The 22,102-nt window shown below is 38.4% G+C and overlaps 1 protein-coding gene across 1 annotated transcript in view; it reads left to right on the forward strand.

Moving 5' to 3' along the window:
- The first annotated feature begins 6,017 nt into the window (after positions 1 to 6,017).
- hk2 (hexokinase 2) overlaps positions 6,018 to 22,102 on the forward strand; it is a 43,751-nt gene continuing 27,666 nt past the window's right edge. Inside the window, exons 1-6 of the mRNA XM_046034590.1 lie at positions 6,018 to 6,290; positions 12,063 to 12,225; positions 13,180 to 13,328; positions 16,354 to 16,473; positions 19,503 to 19,598; positions 20,743 to 20,842. Coding sequence (XP_045890546.1) covers positions 6,228 to 6,290; positions 12,063 to 12,225; positions 13,180 to 13,328; positions 16,354 to 16,473; positions 19,503 to 19,598; positions 20,743 to 20,842 — 691 coding nt within the window. The 5' untranslated portion in view covers positions 6,018 to 6,227. The remainder of the gene's footprint in view (positions 6,291 to 12,062; positions 12,226 to 13,179; positions 13,329 to 16,353; positions 16,474 to 19,502; positions 19,599 to 20,742; positions 20,843 to 22,102) is intronic.

The raw sequence follows: 22,102 nt of genomic DNA on the forward strand, positions 1-22,102 counted from the left end.
GTGCGGTTAATTAGGCCTCTGCTGCAAGTTGAGTTTATCTTTAGGCCTATTAAACGTTTATATTCGTTTTACTTAGCTTATACTAAAAAAGGTAGCTACTTCTAACCATCTGCGTTGGCAAAGTGGTTCAAAGAATAGGCTACATTTTTCTCCAGTTTGCTTTCAAATCAAGGCAAGGCTAGTTATACAGTCTATGGTTTAATGTCAAGCACATTTCAATAAGACAATTCAAAGTGCTTTACATAAACCATAAAAGCAAAATACCGTATTGTCAGAATACATTTAAATATACTTAAAAAAGAGATCAATAAAAAAAAAAAAAACGAGAGAAAAATTTCAGTGCATTGTGAGATATTAATGAAAAGCCTCAAATTTGATTTTATAAAAGGCAGCGACAAAAAGAACTGAGAGTTTCAGCAGAACTGCGGTTTTCTGGGAGTTTGTTCCACATATAATGCATAAAACTGACCTTCCAATGTTTAGTTAGGAAAGAAAGGAAATAATGAAAGTTAAGGACTCAAAAAAGGAAGAAAGGAAATAAAGAAAGAATGAAGACAGGAGTTAAAAGAAAGGAAGAAAAGAAAAGAAACAATTACTTTATATGAAAAGCTGAATAATTATAATATTTAAGTGCATAACCATGAGAGTGCCTTGAACTTCCAGACAAATCGTTCTCAAAGTATTAAATACATTTTAGAAGTAACAGAATTTGCTATCTAGACAAAGATTTAATGGAAGGTGCTTTTATCTCTGAATATAAGCTGTTCTTTTACCTAAAATAAGCTAACCAGCTACAGCCATGATCTGACCCTTTATATGAAATTTTTCATCTTAAACTGTGATCTGATCTTCATCTAAGTCAAGGGTATTGACAAATATAATGTGTCTAAAATAACACAAAATAAATTATGAGCCCTCATGTCTTTATTGAACACACTCATTCAACATTCAAAATGGCGCCATTTTTTTCTTGCCACTGTATATAGTATAGTAGTAAAGTAGTAAGTTATGTTGTAGTACAAAAATGCCAAACTAGGTTTGAGGTAATTCAGAAACAGTGTCACCATTACACAGTTTGCCCCCCATAGAACACCCCTCTAAGGGATCTGTATCAAGATTGTTTATGTTAAAAATGAAAAAATCTGCAGACATGTCGTTATATGACTTTTTATACTCCCAAATATCCATGTCGGTGTCAGCCTCGAAAAAGAGCTCTGTTGTGGGGAAAAATAGATATTTAAGAAACTGCACTCAATGCTCAAGGTCAAGATTGTTAAACTACTATACTATGATTATGTTCAATAAAGCAGGAAATAGGGGTGTGGAGGTCAGTAGGATGGGTACAAAACATTTGACTTGACAACAGAGGCCGAGTCTGTGTCCCATCTTGCATAAGTCAGTATTGTTTTAGTTGCGTAAACATAACCTTCAATACCACAGGGGTGGCAGATCAGATATGCACTGACAAATAAGTCATTTTGAAATGAGGACTTAAGTAACTGGAATTCATCCATAGGCTATAAATCCTATTTTTACATTCATATTGATTGTAAAATCTCCTCATTTTAAAACTTTCACACTTTTTTAAAATGAGCCCCAAAAGCTGTGGGACCTGGATGCATACTGCTGAGGCCCTTTTAGCTAACCATTGGTCCCTTCAAAGAATGTGCAGAGTTTCACTTCTAAGTGTCCTTTCCTTGTAGCTCTCTCAATTACTTTGAAAAAACAGGGAAGAGGTCATCTTTGCAAAAACAATTGCATAATCATTATACGTCATATGGCGTAACTTTAGACACTCCTGAATGTTGTTGCTGTATTCAGACAAAACCCAGAAATCAGCCACTGCATTTTAAAACTGCCATCTGCCTCATATACTCTTGGTATGTTTTATAAATTTAAATCATTGTGGAACTGGGCGCACATGCCGAGCCTTCCACAGTTCAGCATAAATAGATGTCTGGATGTTAGGTTCAATTTCTAACCTGACATTTAATTTTCCCCTTCTCATATCACTCGCAGCTACCTGTGAAAAGTGTGTGTACCCCTGGTCTGATGTGTGCGTGAGCTTCTCACATTCTTACCACACATTCTTCTTATATAGATACCAGTTTATGTGTGAGGAAAACATATGGATAGTTTTAGTGTGTATGTCTCATTTACATATCTGGCCCCAGGAGTATGAAGATATTATTGGAGCAAAACAACTGAGCACCTGTGTCATTGGAATTGGGTGCTGTAGAAAATATTTAAGGTGTATCAGTAAATTTGAAGCCACAGAGAATAATGCTTTAGGATTTGCAAACTTGTTAAATTTTTTTCTCTCTCTCACAAACATAACAGTTAGACCTTGTCAGATTCTTCACTGCAGGTGCACAAATCCTATTCTACAAATCACAAATTATGAAACTCATATGCTCACATTTTTGCTACAGTTGCTGCAGTGAATATGGTGCAAAACACATTCACACACCCGTTCCAACACACCTGTAGAATATTTTCTCAAACATATTTTTTTTCTAGCACAAACACAAGACAATAACTCTGCTTGAATCTGCCACAGCAAGTCTCAATTGCTTTTTTTCACTTACAAATGACAAGTTCTGCATGTTCTCACATCTCAGTGACATTAACTGAGTACATTTTTAATTTCTGCTAATTCTCTGCATCATGAGCTTGATGTTCTATCTTCATGTAGGCCTACCGGCATCTTGCAGACAGAAGCCCAGTACATCAAGTTCATAATTTAGTCTGTGAACAATAAGCCTGTCCAGTCTATCCAACCACCAAGCATGGGGCAAGAGTGAGGTACCCAGTTTGAGGAACTTTGAAACTTAAGGAATGGTCACATTACACCTCTGTCCAACAAATATTTACTTATTTGGAAACCTGCAAAGCAGACGAATTCAAGGGTGCATTTCCTGTCTTGCTTGAATATCCAGCCTGCTCTGGCGTATTCGCAGGTTATGGTTCACCCATGTTCAACTTTGACCGAGCAATAGAAACACAGAAGCAATGTAAGTAATTTTTCTAGTATGTTTCACTTTCATCACCTTATTTAGTACAATATCACTCTATGAAACTACAAAGTGTGATGTCATTCTCAAACATTTTTTTCCTGCTTTTTTTACTAGTCCTGCCAATGCAACAAGCAAACACCAAGGAGGGAGTGAGAGTTCTCACCAATGTATACTAGATTCTATGCTAATTTCTTAAGAATCCAAAAAGGTTAGCCCAGGAAGCTTTATTTCCTGTACCTGCTCAACAGCAAAATTGTTTAGTACTAAATCCAACATGGGCCTTGTTTTTTAATGAATGTTTAGTTCCAAATAAGATGCTTTTGCTCTTGGCTATATTCAGGACAAGTTTATTATCTGTAATCCAGTTAAATACCATCTGCAACTCGTTGTTGAGAGCAGCAGTATTTTTTTCTAAAGCTGGTACAGGCATATAAAGTGTTACATCATCTGCATACATAGACACAGAAGCTCTTTTACAGAGCAGTAGGAGATCATTCGTAAAGATAGAGAAAAGCAATGGTCATAGTGGTGACACTTGTGGGATCCCACATGCTACAAACCTTACCTTTGAGAAGCTTCCATTGATATACACCTTCTGTGTTCTATCTGTTAAGTAGCTCTCTACCCATGCTAATGCAGATGTTGTAAAACCATAACATTAGTAGCAAACTATGGTCAATAATGTCAAAGGCGGCACTAAATTCTAATAATACTGCTCCGACAATATTTTGTTGATCAATGTATTTTAACCAATCATCTGCCATTTGTGTAAAAGCTATACAGGTTGAATGTCCTTCTCTATAAGCATGCTGGTATTTGCTTAACAATTTATTCATAGTGAAATAACCTTGTATCTGGTTAAATAATTTTTTTTCTAAAAGTTTACTTATAGCAGGTAACAAGCTGATTAGTGACTGTTAGAGCCAGAAAAGACAGCACGAGCATTTTTCGCTAACGGGATTACCTTCGCTTCTTTCCACATTTGTGGGCACATATTCCTTTTAAGACTGAGATTAACATATGGGAGTGGCAATATAGTCTGCTACCATCCTCAATAGCTTTCCATCCTGGTTGTCCGTACCAGGTGGTTTGTCATTATTAATAGACAATAATAGTTGTATTACTTCTTCTCTTGTCACTTCACAAAATTTAAATGAACAGTTCTTATCATCCATTATTTAATCTGATATGCATGAATAAATTGACTCACTGTGTGATGTTGGCATTTTCTGCCTTAGTTTACAAACTTTATCAATGAAGTAAATATTAAAATAATTTGCAATGTCTACAGGTTTAGTTATAAAAGATCCTTCCACTGTCCGAAGCCTTTAAGCAAGCATACGTCTTTAAGCTGACTGTGCCCTAAGAGCATCAGATCGAAGAGGCACATAATGGAAAGAGACCTATGTATCAGGAACTGGTAGAGCAATGTCTCTATAAAGGAATGGAGAAAGGTCGCTGCATAGCCATAGAAGTGAGATCTAGAGGCTCTGCTGGCTTCTCCCTCTGCAGACTATTCATACTTCTGGGCCATCACAGGGTGTCAAAGAGGAGAACCATCAATACCTCATCAGAAGGTGCTGAAAGAGAATCTAAATATGAATCAGAAGGACTCAGATGTGTGATAGTGCTCCTGGGACACAAGTCTGAGGGTCTGATCCTCCCTGGCTGAATTGCCTGAGTGAGAGTGTCTGATGTTGAAAGAACCAAAACACCCAATGACCCCAGGTTAGATCACTAATGATGCAAGGTCACCACAGGGTGCACCTCAGCACCTCAACACAAACTGTATTTCACATATTTTCAGCATGAAACTTGTTTTTAATCACTGACAGTGTTGCATGACGATAATAACAGTTACAGTAATGAATGCTAATTAAAGATGTGAGGCATCTGTTCTTGTTAAGGCTATTGCTGTTGTTGTTGGTAAATGTATGTATGTAACACAAACTACACTATAAATAGGGTATAAAAAATTCAATTGAGAATTTTTTTGTGAGCATTTGCACAAGAGGAGAACATGAAGGTAACAAAATGCTTTTCAGTTCAATGCCGTGCCTGTGATACATTCCATTTGATGTATGCATTTCACTCAGGAAGCCTCATCACATACCAGCTATCTTTTCTTTTAGCGTACTGCCACCCCCTGTGAAGAAACATAACTTTGAAGCTCAGGCTATAAATAGTTATTCATCTGATATGTGGATCACTGCTTATTTCACCACAAGGGGTGTCCTGTTCCATTGTCAGGTTTAGCTTTGAAAAGTATTTTTTTGTTTATAATTGAACCATTAAAAGCGACATACACAGTATGGCAGCTTTTAGGTGTAGTTTCTATATTGCCTCTTCTTCCTCTCATATCTCCTCATTCTTTGGCATCAAGTCGACCAAGTTATTAAAACAGACGGCATCCATGTGTGACATACTGGGACAGGAACACCTTAAAATATAATGTTGCAAACCGGTATTAAAATCTTTCAAGCAGCAGTAGCAATAACACAATGCAAATATACTCTATTACAAACAAATTCTGCATTAAAAAAAAAAAGTATTAGCAATAAAATGTATGTTAAAGTATGAAAAGTAACAAAACCTATCAAGACAGCTGCAGTCACTTTCATAGTGTTATATTATTATATCATTATGGAATTATTATTAGGTTACTGGTGAATTTACATGCAAATAACATTTTAGGGAGCTGGTCGAGGTGGAGGTCATTTTAAACAATTAATAAACTGTTTGTATGTTGTAGTTAACTGGGGTGCATAACTTCAAACTACAGCTGTAAAAGGCGCCTGAACACTTTACAGTACTGGATGTCTGTAAGCTAAATCAACACTTTTTTGAACACAAATTATGAACAAGAAACTGCTAATGCTGCAATGCTGTAGTGCTATTAATTTGTCCACCCCTTGTGTATCCACATTACAATGTAGTAGGAAAACGGGGATCACCCCCGCGCCTTCTCCGCAGCCAATCAGCGCCATTCATTCGGGACGACGTCACCGAACTACCAACTCCAGGAAGCTGGAAGTTTCTTACTATGACTCCGTTTTTACTGCAGTTTTAATACAGGAGTTTTGGAGCAGCGGGTGACATAATTCTTGGTTTCTGTATTTTTTTTATTTAAAGAATCTGTCTTTGTATATACAAACTTTCTGTAAATCTAAAGCAGCCGGACGTAAAGTCGCCACACGTTACTTACTGAAGATGTTAGCCTCGAGTCTGCTGGATAATTACTGCACCGAACTCCATGATGACCAAGCGCATAAAGTGAGTACTGGTGTTGTAAAACACTCGACTGGGTTTGTTTTGGGGACGTTTTGGTCTACAATGACGGGACATTTTAATGTGTTGCCCTACTGTGAGAAGGTGAAAAGAGGGGTCAGGAAGGTAACCCTACTCCTAGCATGTATGAACGCAGTGATGTGTCGACTGTCACTTCTCGCGCAGTCTAACGTTAGATGTCTGCATTTCCGCCCCAACAATCACTCTTTTGCCCAGACAAGAAATGCCCCAAGGAATCGAACAGCACTGTGTGAAAATATAACATTGTGTGGCTCATTTCATACAGTATGTTCGTTGTATGTGTAATGTAGGCGTAATTTCAGTGTATAATGCTCTTCTAGCTGCATGTCTATGAAAACAATAAGCCTTTGTGACTGATTTAGTTGCTTTTATTTTATGGTCCTGGTATTGCTCATGCTGATTCACTGGCACAGCTTACTGGGACACAAACACGTATATGTGTGTGTGTATATATGTTACAATGTCAGATATTTATGGGTCATTATACGAAAACGTGCCATTTTAAGTCCCTCAGAAAAAAAAATCTTTTTAAATCTTAATAAACCATAAAACAAATAAAATATTTTATAATTTAGTTTCCATAATATAAGAATAAATTACATTTTGTTTCTTTTGTTTTTAGTCAAGATTTTAATTACTTTTTTGTGCAAAGCATCTTGTGGAAATTTTGAAAATGGCCTGTCCCTCAGTATAATTTTTACTTCTACTTGCTATTGAGGCCAAAAAAGTCAAACTGTCATACAAAAACTTAAACCTATATAAAGCCTCAAGTGTTGTTTCATTACTCGTGAAGGGGTTTTATTCTTGTGTAAAATATTGCAAAAAACAACAATTTAGTCAGGTCCCCATGTTGTTGTCAACCCTGTTACTTTTAATCAAAACACCCCTTCAAAGCTGATGGACTGTTCCAAAAGTTGCATAATTTCCAGAAAGTGACATCACTTGCTTTTTTATGAAGTTAATGGTAAAAGTCAAGTAATTGTCACCTCCTTTACTGGATTTTTGTTGAGTTATGTAATGTCTCACTGAGGGGGACGAGCTCAGTGTGTCAAACCTGTTACCACATAAACATATGCTAAAAAGTTATTTGTTAGAAATTTTAATTGTACATATAACATAACATTTAAACCTCTCATGAATGATCACCATGTCGTGTCATGACATTTACCACAAGGCTAGTAGTGACTGGCAATAAAGCTTTTCGTCAACCCTGTTACCATTTCAGTGGTAACAGGGTTGACGAAGGTACATACTTTTGTGTGTGTCCTGGAATTTATAATATCAGTGAGTCTAACATATCATTTTCATCACACTGTACATGTAAATATACTTTTCTTACCCAAAAAGTATTAATCGAGAGAAACTGGACTTGGTTGAAGATGTTTCACCTCGAATCCAAGTGGCTTCTTCACTTCTAATACTGGTGGGGAGTCCCAGGTATTTTACCTCTGTGGGGCCATGATCAAAGTCATTAATACCAATTGGTGATTGGCGCTGCTGGCTATTGTAACAAAGGTAGTTAGGGTCAACTGAGGCCAATTGTAAAAATCAGTCTTTGGAATTTTCATTCTCCTGGGAAAGAGATGAAGGACAGCATTAGGACAGTAGGGGATAACTTTGGTAGATATCCTCCTTTCTTGAGAGATGGTTTCTCTACTTTGAAGTAGATAGCCTCCTTCACTCTTCTTTCAAACTATCAGTCCTCTCTATCCAAAATATGTATGTTGTTGTCTTCAAAAGAGTGTCCCTGATTCCCCAGATTTAGGTAAACTGCTTAAACTGAGGAGTTACCCTTCCTGTGCTGAGCCATACGTTTGATTAATGGTTGTTTGCTTTCCCCGATATACAAATCTGTGCATTCCTCACTGCATTGGACAGCATACACTATGTTGCTGTTCTTGTGTTTGGGGGTGGGGTTTTTCAGGTGGACCAGTTTATATCTTTGTGTGTGGCTGGGTTGGAAAAACACAGGGATGTGGTGTTTGTTGAAAATCCTCTTGAGTTTCTCTGACACTCCTGACATGTATGGAATGACGATGAAGCATTTTCTTCCTCGTTTCTTCAACAAACACAGTATTAGAGTTCTTCCTGGATCTTGTGGTTGTTTTCACAAGGGTCCAGTTAGATTATCCACAATTAAGTTCATCCTTCAGTTTTTTGTACTCCTTCTCTTAGGGCCTGGGCACTTGTTGGTACATTATCAACTTGGTGGTGCAGAGTTTTGACAATTCCTTGCTTGTACTCTAGTGGGTGGTGATAGTTTTAAGTAAGTACTGGTCTGTGTGTGTGGATTTCCTGTATACTCCAATGTGTATGCCACACTCCAAAAAAGCCATGTTGTTGTTCTTGATATCCTCATCTTTCACACGAGAGGTAAAGACAAGGAGGAAAATGCAACAACATTGTGATTCCATTACTGTATTTGGATGGGGAAGACAGATGGTTTAAAAGAGGAGTGAAGGAGGCTATTTACACCAGCTTAGGGAAACCATCTCTCAACAGAGGAGGATATGACACCACTTATCCACCATTTATAATGCTGTCTTTTTATATGTTCCTAGAAGATGGAATAATTGGCACATTTGGCCTCTTGTAGAAATTCCAAAGACTGTTGTTTACACTTGGTCTCTGTTGATAACACGGACCCTAACGACCGTTGTTACAATAGCAAGGATCACCAACCACTAACTGGTATCAATGACTTTGATCATGACCCCATAGAGGTAAAATACATGAAACCCCCCACCAGTCATTTAGAACCGAAGACGCCGCTTGGATGAGAGGTGAAAAATATTTAACCAATTCCAGTTGCCCTTGATTCAACCCTTCTCGGCTAAGAAAAGTATATCTTTATGTACCCACAGGCCCAACTATTTAATTTTTTACATTTATTTTCAATGTAATTTTAATATGTTTGAATTAAACAATTGATATACAGTTAAATCTGTAGCATCATCATAAAGTTGTATCATCTTTTATGCTAAAACCTCTCAACAAATCTGTCTCCAAAATACTCTACAGTAATACTAATTAGTTATTTTGAATTAAAAGTTTAAGAATGTCCCATTATAACTCCATTACACCCATGACTGTAACTTAAACAAGCAGTATAACTGTCAACCCTGTTACTGATGTGTCAGCCCTGTTACTTGTATAATATTGTAATAATACATAATAATTAAATGATAATACATAATAATTTGAAAAATGAAAATAAAATTGTGAATTCAACTAATGGTACAAGTTAAGTATAAGAGACCAGTAATACACTCAAAGAAACTGTGATATTATTACTTAGTTTTCATAACTTTTTCTTAAAACAGAATATGTTGTGACAGTATTAATTGTAAATGAATGTATTCATCCATAGATATAAGTAAACTAGTCAATATCCCCACTTTACAAACACTCTTATTGTAACAAGTGGTGACTTATCATATTTGTTCTAAATATGGATTTAAGATCTTTTCAAACAGTAACTGATCAATTGGTAACAGGGTTGACGAAACACATATATGCAAGTTGATTATGTGACAAAAATAAAAAAAACAAGTTAGCCTGAGATGGCACGGCATATTTTTCTTAGAGCTAAGGATCTACTTCATCCCAAAAGGGACTTAAATACTTTGAAAACATACTTTGAAAATCAAACATTAAAAATGTAAAATGGCACGTTTTTGTATAATGACCCTTATACTAAAGAGGTTTAAGAAAAATGAACTAAGACCTCATATTACACACATCGCATCACCCCGATTCTGATGTCACTGCACTGGCCTCCAATTAAATTTAGGATTCAATTCAAGATCATGCTCCTCATCTATAAGGAGTTGAATAATCTTGCTCCAGAGTAAAGTCCTGCTAGTCATACTTCGTTCAAGACTGAAAACACTTGCTAACAGCGGCTAGAGGCATTCATCATGTACTGGAAAGCGGCCAACTTGGGTGTGATGTCATTCCCAGCTCTGACTGCCGAGGTAAGTGGAATGCAGCATTAAGAGTGAGGATAAACCTGGGGGCTGCATAAAGGGCCTTTAGAAGATAAATAAGGATTTTTGAACTGTGGACTGAAGTGGAAGCACAGTGGAAATAAACTGCTGGAAATGAGCATAAATGGTCCCATTTAAGAACCACTGCTTCCTGTGTGGGTGCTTACCTGCACTCAGTATGTAAGTATTACTCAGTAAGTAAACACACAGGAATAAACAAAGTACACATTTCATGCAAGGAAACCGTACAGGGTCAGTCAAGAACACATATATGGCTTCTGTGTCATGCTGCTGTGCACAGTATACCTGTGTTGTGAAGTGTGAAATAAGGTAATATAGAGAGATAACATGCTGACCTTGATTTGCACAGAGGCCCATATTTTGTTTTGTTGTACTCGCTCTGTACCCCTAGATACTTGATGTGTCAGTCAGTAGTAGAGTGACTTTTTTGAATGTCATAACATCGGATGGGGGAAATCGTGTTTTGTAGTTTCATCCAGAAAAAGGCCATCTCACCCTATTTTGTCAGCCTGCTTCTGCCTCAACTAACCTTACTATCTCTGGTTTCTGACTGTAGTGTACGGACTATAATTGTGAGCCAGATCCTTCTGTTCTTTAGTACACAAGGTATTTGTTAAATGTGTTGCATAGATACATGGTAAGACCTTGAGACCAAGGCAGTAGGAAAGCTGAATTTGTATCTTGTTTTAAATCAATTCTTAAAACATTTCTGTGAAAGGTTTCTTCCTTTTACATCTTTTAGAGACATAAATATTAAGAATACGGCTGGATGATATGGCCAAAAATGTAATCACGATAAAAAGTTTCATATCTTTTGATATTGATAATTATCACAATAAATATCAAATAGTTATTTATTTCGAGTTTAAAGGCTGATTTTTGCTTCTGAATGAAAGTTGAAAAAACTCGATGATTAATTGTGGTTTAAACTCTCCTTTATGGTCAACACTTGAGGCCAAACAGTGGTCCGTCAGAAAGTTAAGCAGAACTACTCTTGAGCAAACAAAAATTTTGTTCAGTGCAGGTAAGGTCCAAAATTACCTTTTGGCTTGTCTGCCACTGACAGTTAAACAAAAAATGTACTGTGCTGTAGCTGAGCTTGCGGCTAAGAGCGGCTCGTGTGTGTATGTGTGTGTGTGTGTGTGTGTGTGTGTGTGCGTGTGCGCGCGCCTCAGTGGGGGAGTGTCCCTATGTAGCCGTAGCCTCTTGGCATGTTACAGGCTACAGTTAGCCGCTGACATAATTGGAGTTACGATTAGAGAATTAGGCTGCTTTGACTTGATTCGCTGATGTCAAAATAGGTTTGATGGAAAGTGAGATTCACATGAGTCTCAGCCGGGAAAAAACATAGCAATTTAAACCTGGCGCTAGGCTGTGATTACACCCCAATTTATTCTTCCACCAAATCCAAATTTTACCCACATTTGAAGCTTGGTGGCTGTTAATTTTGGACCCTAATAGCCGGTGCGGGCCTTTTTAACATGCTTGTGTTGCTCTTCACAGACAGTATATGAAACTTAGTAGGACACTATACACTAAATTATATAAATATTATGTTCGGTCAATTCAGAGCTGTCTAATCTTAATGTAATGTATTAATCCGTTCATTTTAATGACAATACATTAACTATTTTATTTATTTAGTCATTGCTGTACTTATACCATTATTACCATATACGACTTGTTATTTCCAATATGACAATTTCTCCTCTCCAAAATGGTTTAGGTGGACAAATACCTGAACCACCTTCAGCTGTCAGATGTGACTTTGATGGATGTGTCAATAAGATTTCGACGAGAGATGGACAAAGGCCTGTGCAGAGACACCAACCCCACAGCTGCTGTCAGGATGCTGCCCACATTTGTGCGCTCCACTCCTGATGGAACAGGTGATACCCATTATTTCAAATAAAGTTAAAGGGTCAACATCTTTTCTCCAGTGTTATCTAGCTATGTAGATGGTCAAACTGGGAACTGTCCAGTCAAAATACAGTACCAAAGAAAAAGGTCAATTAGGGTTTTGCCACAAGTGCAACATGCAACCTCATACAGAGCAGCGCAGCAGCAGTTCTGTGCTGCAAAATTATTCTTTCTGGTGATTCACTCTTTTTGTGACTTTCTGATCACCCAGCTTTTGGCAAAAACTTATCATGACGTCAGTGAGTGAGGTGAGGACAGAGGTGCGATATGGTTTAAGGCTTTATACAGAGCAGTGAAATTCCCATTAGAGGCAGATGTTAGGTCTTGGCTTGAAAATGTATGAAATGAATGCATTGAGAAATTGTACTCTACACAGGCCTAATTAGCATGTTCACAACTAAAAAAAACCCCGTAAAGTGCTGTTTGTGGGTTCACATTAATTTCCATTAATAGCCTCTCGGTTTCTCATAGCGTTCTCATAATGTGTTCCTGCTGTGAGTATATTATTTAATGATTCTAAAGTATCCTGTGGGCTTCACTAATGGATTTGATAAAGAAGTTCTCTTCTTGTTTGTTTCTTGTGCTCTACTTTCACACACACAAGAGTACACACGAGCACAAGCACGCTTCTGATTAAAGCTGGAATAATTAGTCAATTATTTGTTTTTGTATTGTCAACTCTTTTGATAATTAATTCATCATTTGAGTCCGTTTTTCCAGCGAAAATGCCAAATACTTTTATGCTGTCCTTTGTTTTATATCATTAGAAATTGAATATGTTTAGGTTTTGCAGTGTTGGCCAGAAAAAAAAGGAGAATTTTGAAGACTATACCATGGGCTCTTGGAAATGGTGTTGGGGGGGGGGAAAACAAAAAAAAAAACCCAAAACAAATCTATTTATTTATTTATTTGTTTGTCCAAAGAGCAAGGTGAATTCCTGGCCCTCGACCTTGGTGGATCCAACTTCCGAGTTCTCCTGGTCAGAGTCATGGCTAATGGCAAGCAAGAGGTGGAGATGGAAGATCAGATTTATTCCATTCCTGATCACCTCATGAGAGGCAGCGGCTCTGAGGTAAGAAGCATTACACACAGCATTGTGGGCGCTTTCTTGTCAGAGAGTCAAAGCTTAGTTGGGCTGTGCATGTATGAATATACAAGCAGACAAATTCACAAGAGCAATGTAGATGAACTACAAAACCAAATGTTGAGACCACATATGCCCTCAGTCTGATGTATGAGTATCTGAACATCGAGTGATACTGAGTATCAATGCAAAATGATTATTAGCTAAGCATTATCTATAGCTCACACAGATGGGTGACAGATGAAAGGAAAAAGCAACACGAAGTGTCTCAGTATCCACGAGCCTCCAGAACAGCTTCATTGCTCCTTGCCATGTCTGTGGAACTATAGTGCTGTTTGTGGGTTCACATTTATTTCATTTTTTTTCAACATTAAAAGTCTCTCAGTTTCACATGGTAGTAATGTGTTTCTGCTGTGAGTGTATTATATCAGAATCAGCTTTATTGCCAGGTACACATACGAGGAATTTGACTCTGGTTTGTACAATGCTCACGATGTGCTTACTCATACAAAATCATGATAATAAAAATAAGATAAAATCAGACACAGACTTCAGTGTAGACAACACAAATACACACTATGAACACAAACAATATAGACATATTGACAAATAGTGCAGTGAGCAGAGTGCAAAGGATGCAGGAGATTGTACATGTCGGAGATGGATGTGATATACAGGTACATGAACAGCACTGAAGTAGAGAATGGTGAATAAATAAGTGTTTCGATTGTTTTGATTCTAAGGTACCCTGTGGGGGGTTTTGACTGCTAATGGATTTGAAGTCCCCTTCTTGTTTGTATCTTGTGCTGTACTATCATCCGCACCAGCTTAATATAATAGTAATTAAAAAAAGTTTTTTAGAGCACTTATCAAAACAAAGTACGAAGTGCTTCACACAGAAAGAGAGGTGACATGAAAATCACATTGAATGATAAAATGCATGAATGGCAGAATAAATTAAGAAAAAACAATAAAAGATAACATTAAATTACCCAGGATAGAAAGAAAAGACAAAACAAAACAACACTTGCAGCTCGCATAAAAACGTGATGCTTTACAAAAAAATGTGTTTTTAGAAGAGACTTAAAAGAAGACAATGACTCTGACAGCCTAATTTCCTCAGGCAGGTCGTTCCAAAGCCTTGTGGCCCTGATGGCAAAAGCTCTGTCCCCTTTAGTTTTCAAACTGGATTCAGGAAGAGACCAAAGATGGTTCATAAGGAATTAAAGGATCAAAAATATAATCTGGAGGCAGGTTACAGATCCTTAAAAGTAATCAATATAATCTTCAAATCAATCCTAAAACAAACAGGGAACAAATGTAAAGAGGCTAAAACAGGTATGATGTGATCATACCTCTTGGTTCTGGTTAAAGTTCTGCACAGTCTGTATTAGTATCATTATACATATGTGTGAGTCATGTCCACTTATCAAATCCATTATCAAGTCTCAATTTTCATCATTTACTGCATGAAACTAAAGTTATAAATAACAACACCTCAGATGTTCAGTTTAGATCTGTGATCACCTGCTGTTGGATGACATTAATAAAGTTACCGTAAATCATTTGGAGAAAACACATTAATCAATAGTCAGAATTTTCAGTGTAGCTGTTATGAAATTAACATTAATTAGCTACCACAGGTGACGTTGGTGGACTATAAATGAGAAGCCTGGTAACGCTACCTGCATGTTTTCAACATTGGTCTCTGCTCGTAAAAAATAAAGGACAGATCAAAGGTTCAATAAGAGGGTCGGATGGAAAAATGGATCCGGCTACCAGAACCCAACCCTATGCATAACGTTACTCCCTTCGCAGTGCACTGTCAGGAGGAAGAATGCCTTGTGTTTATGTCAGACTGCATTGACTAATTAACTTAATCAAGAAGCAGTGTTGATTAACAATACATTAATCAATTTTTCAGCCAAGTTAGCCATCGACGACCTGAAATGTCACTTCCCAGCAGTACGTAAGAGTAGATAGCAGACAGAGCTGAGTGGCACACACACACACACACACTCCTCTCAAGGCAATACAACTATAAACTTTTAACAGACAAATGTGAAAGGTGCTAGAATGCCCACAGCAACAGCAACCCTGAGTCTACCTGCAGCTTCACACTGACAAAATCTAAAGTGTGTTCCTCTTGATTATCACCCCTAACCAAATGCATTTCCACAGGCTCACCAAATAGTGAAAAAAATCTGCTTCTGTAGAAAAGCACACACACAGCGGTAGGCTGAGCTTGTGCCAAGTCGTGTGAGAGAAATGGAGAGAGCAGTATGGATCAACATTAACATTTCTGTAATTCATTTCAGAACTCCAACTCCCCACGCAAACCATAGACAGCATTGAAAATTAGAATGCCACCATAATTAACCAGTTGAATGTCTTTTTAATATCAAGTTAATTTCTTTTTTATTTCCTGTAAAGCTGCTGAACTGAACTAAATTCATGAAAGAAAACAAACAGGGATTGGTTGGGAGGTTTTGTTGATATTGTAGTAAATAATAACACCTGTATAAGCTATGATATATAGTTATTGTACAAACAGGCAACAAACTCCCGTTTTAAAATCAGGTTTTGTTTTGCAGGCTTGGGGTAATATTATATCCTAAACAGCAGTAAATTAAGAGATTATGTTTTAGTTACTGCAAGAAACATCCATCAAACTCTTGTTTTGTAACATTTATTGTATGAACCATCCTTTTCTAACTGCAGGATTCATGCACAGGTAATTGAGGAAGTTGTCATTGACTTGTTTTATTTGTGGCAAAGAAAAGAACCATAGTTCTACTACAAATGCTACTGCTACTAATAATAATCATAATAGTAGCATTAATGATAACTGCAGCATCTCTGCATACAGACAGTCGCGCGCGCGCCCACACACACACACACACACACACACACACACACACACACACACACACACACGTACACACAGTCAGTCAGTCAGTCCTGAAAATTAAACCTTGATTAATAAGAAACTGACCTTTTCTCTCGCCTGCAGTTATTTGAACACATAGCTGATTGTCTGGCTAATTTCCTGGAGAAGTTGGGGATAAAGGATAAAAAGCTTCCTCTGGGCTTCACCTTCTCCTTTCCCTGTCAGCAGACCAAGTTGGATGAGGTGAGTGATTTAGATGTTATTTTATCAGCTTTCTCCAGAAGTGGCCCGCCAGGAATAATATCTGGCCCGCGACCAGGTTGCTTTGATAGCAGAATAATAAAAAATTTTATAAACTGACAGCGGCTGGTGCTGAAAGAGATCTCAGTCATGACAGCAACAGTTACTCACATAATCATTTCCTCTTAAGTGATTGTGCCTCCAAAATGAAGCACGTAAACGTTTTTTTGCAGTAATGCTTTATGTCGAGTTTATTGAGAGCTTTTACTTTGAAAAGTTCTGAAGGACATTCAGAAAAGACTCTGGTCTGCTTGACACACCTCTGAAAAAGCCGGCAGTAAACATATGATGATGATATGAGTATCCTCATGGAAAAGAAAATAAGCGTCCATAGGTTCAATGCGGATCAAATGCCGGGACGCACACACACTGCAGCACATGCTTTATCATGAGCATGTCCGAAAGTGTCCTTATAATCAATTTGGGAGAAAAAAACAATTTGCCTTATGTTGGGATCAATCATCCAACCCGCCCAACGGGGGTCTCGCACACCACCGACCAAACTAAACAGGGACACGAGTATCTTAGGGTCGGAAAAAATTTGACTATGTTCTGGCCCGCCATGTAACATCTTAAAAAAATTTGGCCCGATGCCAGACTTATTGCTGACCCCTGACCTAGAGACTCATTGGTTGTGTTGTTAAGCATTACACATGCGAGTTAACGGAAATCAGGTATAGAACGTAAGATCCTATAAATAATCCTCCTTACTTGTGTTTTTATAAAGGTATAAAACAAAATGGTGACGTGATTATCAATTCGCCAGTAATGGGAGTACACCTGTAGCTACATAACAGTATGTCACTTACATTATGACTGAAGGGGTGAGCTTGGAGAAGAAGTTTCATAAAGGTAGAGGTGGATTTGATCCCAAGATTTTTGAGCCTTTACCTCAGTTAGTGTTTTATTTGGGGGGACCTTTAAGCCGTTTTCCATTGCAGATTGTACCCCTCAATGTAACTGGTCATCATAGCAATGCGACACACAACTGCTGGAACGTAATATTCAATGCGACACACACACCAGTAACCAACAAACACAGTCTCTTCATTTAAGTTAAAATGTTTCAACATGAAAAATGGACCTGTTAGCAGGTACAGGTACAGTTGAGTACCTTTGAGTTGAGTCGAGCTGGTACCGTGCAGTGGAAAAGGGGCTTAACTGGGTAATATGCTCTCCTATAAGTCCCATCAACTCTTACATCACAACTCACCGGTGTTGGGATAGTTACTCAAAAAGTGTAATGGATTACACATTACTAGTTACTTTTTTTTAAAGTAATGCTTTACTTTACTAGATTACCCACTGCTGAAAGTAACTAGTTACATTAGTTTTGGATTACTGCGTAACATCACCTGTGATGCACAATAACAATATATAGTTACACCTCATATATGCTCAGATCAGCACAAATCCTTATTTCAATGAGGACATACACAGGATCTCTCTTTTATGCCCTTTAATACTAAAAAGTGACAACAGAGTTGTGAACATCAGCCCAACATTTGTCAAGAGAAGAACAAGGCTAGAGTACAGTACTACAGACTGTGATTCTTACTGATGAATCATTAATAGCTGCAAGCATGTAGGCCTGGGGCTGACAGTGAAAGAATCGGGCATTTATGTCTTATTATAATAATTATAATTAGGCTATTATTATTATCATATTCAGCCATTTTGCTACAATTATGCTTCACACCATAGCTGCGGCTGTGTTTGCGACCTGACCTTTCTTTTCTCCGTGAGCGGGAAGAATTTAGAAAGTTGCATGGCGCTGCAGAGACCCCTCAGCTACAGTAGTGCACGGATTATGCTTAATATTCATCCAGCCAGAGAGAACAAACCGTTCATCGCTCTTAGCAACACAACCCGTACTGGAGAGGGACGGTGGAGATCGAGGAGCGACCGAGTGCTAAGCTCCCCCTGACTCCCCCGTAGTTCGCACCCTGGGCAGGATCCATTATCTTCAGTAACGCCCTGGCCTTGGTGTACCTGAAATGCTCCCACACTGCCGACTTCAGAAGTTTCTTTGGTGGAAATAAAGCTTCACAGTTTGGTCCCTCTGCCATAGCTTAGGCAGTGTACAGTAGTAGCCTCCATATCTCTGATAAGCACGGCACTTTAAGCTGGTGCACCACTCGTGTAACTTTGTTTTCGTTTTGTGCAAGTTGCAACAGAAACACTCAGTGGAGCGGAGCCTTTACGATTAATTAACGTTTTAAAGCGCGATTAATAGTGACATCCGGTAAACACTGCATCCCTCTGTTTGTTCCATCCCAGCTCTAGAGGCGTGCCCCTGATTTCTGGCAGTAAGAAGTGTAAGATAAGTTTCTCATTAAGACCTCGGGACTTAATCTTGCAGAATTGCTTTCAAGAACTGAAAAGCCAGGAGTTGCCTCCCAAGTAAAGTCTACTTGTGGGAAACACTTAGAATTTAACAAAGTAACGACACATACCGATATCGTAGTATAGTATGTTCTCTATCATGTGCCACTGAAAATGGCTTTGTATACCCACACTCACACTTGTGTCACAGGTTGCCAACCCCTGCCTTACAGTATGAGATGTCTTGTCTGTCTCTTGTTTGCGGGGGCAGTAAGTAACCTAACTGGCCGAAGTTGTTCAGCACTATGTAGAAAAAACATAACACAATAAACTTTCCTCCACAAACTGATGGAAAAAGGAACACAAAAGGAAACTAAATGACATGCAGCAAAAGAAGCTTAATGCTTGTTAAGGTTGAGGTGCTGCTTTTGAGTTATCCAATATGGAAATAGTGTCTAAATTTGGACACTAAAAGATGTATTTATTTTCTCTAAAATAGTGGAGTCACTCAATCAGATTGTTAAATGGCGAGGTCTGCGTTATTACTCTGAACTGATTTGAATTGAACTGAAGTGATTATTATGACAAGGTTGAAATGAACAGTAGATAATGTATTCTGTTCTCTGTCTTAATTTTCCTTTTTGCAGAGTGTTTTGTTGTCTTGGACGAAAGGTTTCAAGGCAAGCGGAGTAGAGGGAAAGGAAGTGGTCAGCCTCCTGAGGAAAGCCATCAAAAAAAGAGGGGTTAGTGGACAAAAGATTTTTGAACATGTTTGCAAACTTAAGACCTAAAAATCTCTGAGATGTCCTCCGGCTGCGCTGCCTCAACACTCTGTGATTTAAGGATCCTCCTGATTGACAAATAGCTTTACTTGTTGCTAACACTGCAGTTACCGCTAGCTGCTAATGACACATAATCCATCAGGAAACTCAGTAAATTGAGAGAGCAGCTGGGCGATATCAGCGGGAAAACCTGAAAATATTTTCTCCATAAAATCTGATCCAGAAATCCACCAAATTCACTGAATAAAGTTAGAAAGTTGTATTGTTGAACAGTAATCAGTGAGGCCTAATTTTGCATAGCCAGACCTATCTCCGCAAATAATGTTTAGCATTGTGCCAGATAGTTCCTGCCGACCAATAGTTCCGGCCAATCAGAAGAAAGAAAGTTCTAGTAAAAACCTAAAATAAAAGTATGAAATAAGCATAACATGGAACCTTAAAGGGAAATTGGCAAAATTATGTCAAAACAGCTCTGGCAGCTCTCACTGACAAGCAGCAGGGCATACCACAGGCCCTACTGACTCACTTCTTGTCGTAAGCATTTCATTGGGGAGCAACTGAAATCAGTCGTCTTTTCAAATCCCACATGTCAAGAAGAAAAATACACTTCTCACCACCTCTGAAAGTCCAGCTGCAGTTGTGAACGCACTCAGGACTGCTGTGGGACTTTGCTGTCAGCAGCTTGGTCAGGTCTGCATTTGACAGCTCTGTTGTGCGCTCGGGCTACCGTTATGAGTGTCGGCTGGACCTGTCTGACTGTGTGTTCAGACAAAAAGCAAAATGAATTTTAGAGGTGGTACAATTGAATGCAAAGTCAATTTAAAGATGTTATTAGATGCAAATTTGCTTCATTGCCTGTCTGAACATACCTTGATAGTCACCAACAGCTTTTGTCGATGTAAAGGGGGGTGGAAAGCAGCTTGGTTGTCACATCCACTTCAGGGGAGAAGTGACATTCAGATCATTTAGATCCATTTTTTGCAACTTAATATTTTGCCACAGTCCAACAAATTGTATCTGTAAATCACCAGTTCTATGTTTATTACCAAACTTCCAAAACTTGGACTGGTTTTAATATATACTGTTAAATTAAATCTCTTTGCAGGACTTTGACCTTGACATTGTGGCTGTAGTCAATGACACAGTGGGAACCATGATGACCTGTGGCTACGATGATCATCACTGTGAAATTGGCCTGATTGTGGGTGAGTCCAGTCTGTGAATGTAAAAAAATAACAAGGATCGGTGAAGGCCAGTAAGTGTAACAGTAAAACAGTCTCCCAAAGTGTTTTAGTTGGGTTGAGATCTGGGTATAAAAACGAACGTGACGTGAGAATGTCCAGGCCGTGGCGCAAACTCTTGAGCTGCCGACAGAATGTGCAGACCATCCACAGACTTTTCTCTGGCGCTGTCAGTAAACTCCAAAGTAGGCCAAAACTCACCAAATGTTTTAAAATACCGTTTCTACTTCAATTTCTGTGCAATTGTCAGTGAAAAACCTTACAATGTCTGTTGATACACAATAAAAGTGTGATCATATGTTGATGTTTACGGTCAAAATAAAATTACGTGCTTTCCCCATAGAGTTGTGTTGAGGATGTATAAAACATCTCTGCACTGTGCCCTCTGTCTTCTGCGTTTGCTGCTGATCCAAGAGTTCATATCCTCTAATAAAATATTTATTGTCGCCTCTACTTCAGGCTTCAGCACCTAGATCTTGCACTTTTTCACGTGTTTTGCAGCAGGACTGGCCGTTGTTATTTGGACCTTTAGAATGTGACGCTGGGGTATTTATGGTCTTTTGCATAATAATTTATGGGAGGGGCCAAGGCGGGGTATGTGGCTCGTGCATTTGCGCTCAATTTCACGTTGACTGGGATGTATAAAGGAAAGGTGAGCAGGACCTGCCGTACACCTGATTTTATACATGTGGATATTTCTCTGCATACATACTTTTCAAATTCAGTGAGTACGCCATCTTTCAGTATGAAAGCTGTGCAGTCTTTTATACATGAGGCCCCTAGTGAGTATGAAGGTCATAGCACATGATTCATATCACTTTCCTTCTCATTAAACCATTCAGCGAGGCCTTCTTCCTGTATGGAAGCATCTGCATTTGTTTTTTCTCAATTCAATTCAATTTTATTTATATAGCGCCAAATCACAACAACAGTTATCTCACAGCGCTTTTCATAAAAGAGCAGGTCTAGACAGTACTCTGTGATGATATTTACAGAAGCCCAACAGTTCCCACCAAGAGCAAGCACTAGGCGACAGAGGCAAGGAAAAACTTCCTTTTAAGAGGCAGAAACCTCGAGCAGAACCATGGCTCAGGGTGGGCGGCCATCTGCCTCGACCAGAGAGAGAGAGAGAGAGAGAGAGAGAGAGAGAGAGAGACTACACAATATACACACAGAGGTACAGACAGCGAAGGTAATGTTGCTATAAACTAAATGAAAAATGGT

The sequence above is a fragment of the Micropterus dolomieu genome, linkage group LG21, assembly GCF_021292245.1.
Source record: "Micropterus dolomieu isolate WLL.071019.BEF.003 ecotype Adirondacks linkage group LG21, ASM2129224v1, whole genome shotgun sequence".
Classification (NCBI taxonomy): domain Eukaryota; kingdom Metazoa; phylum Chordata; class Actinopteri; order Centrarchiformes; family Centrarchidae; genus Micropterus; species Micropterus dolomieu.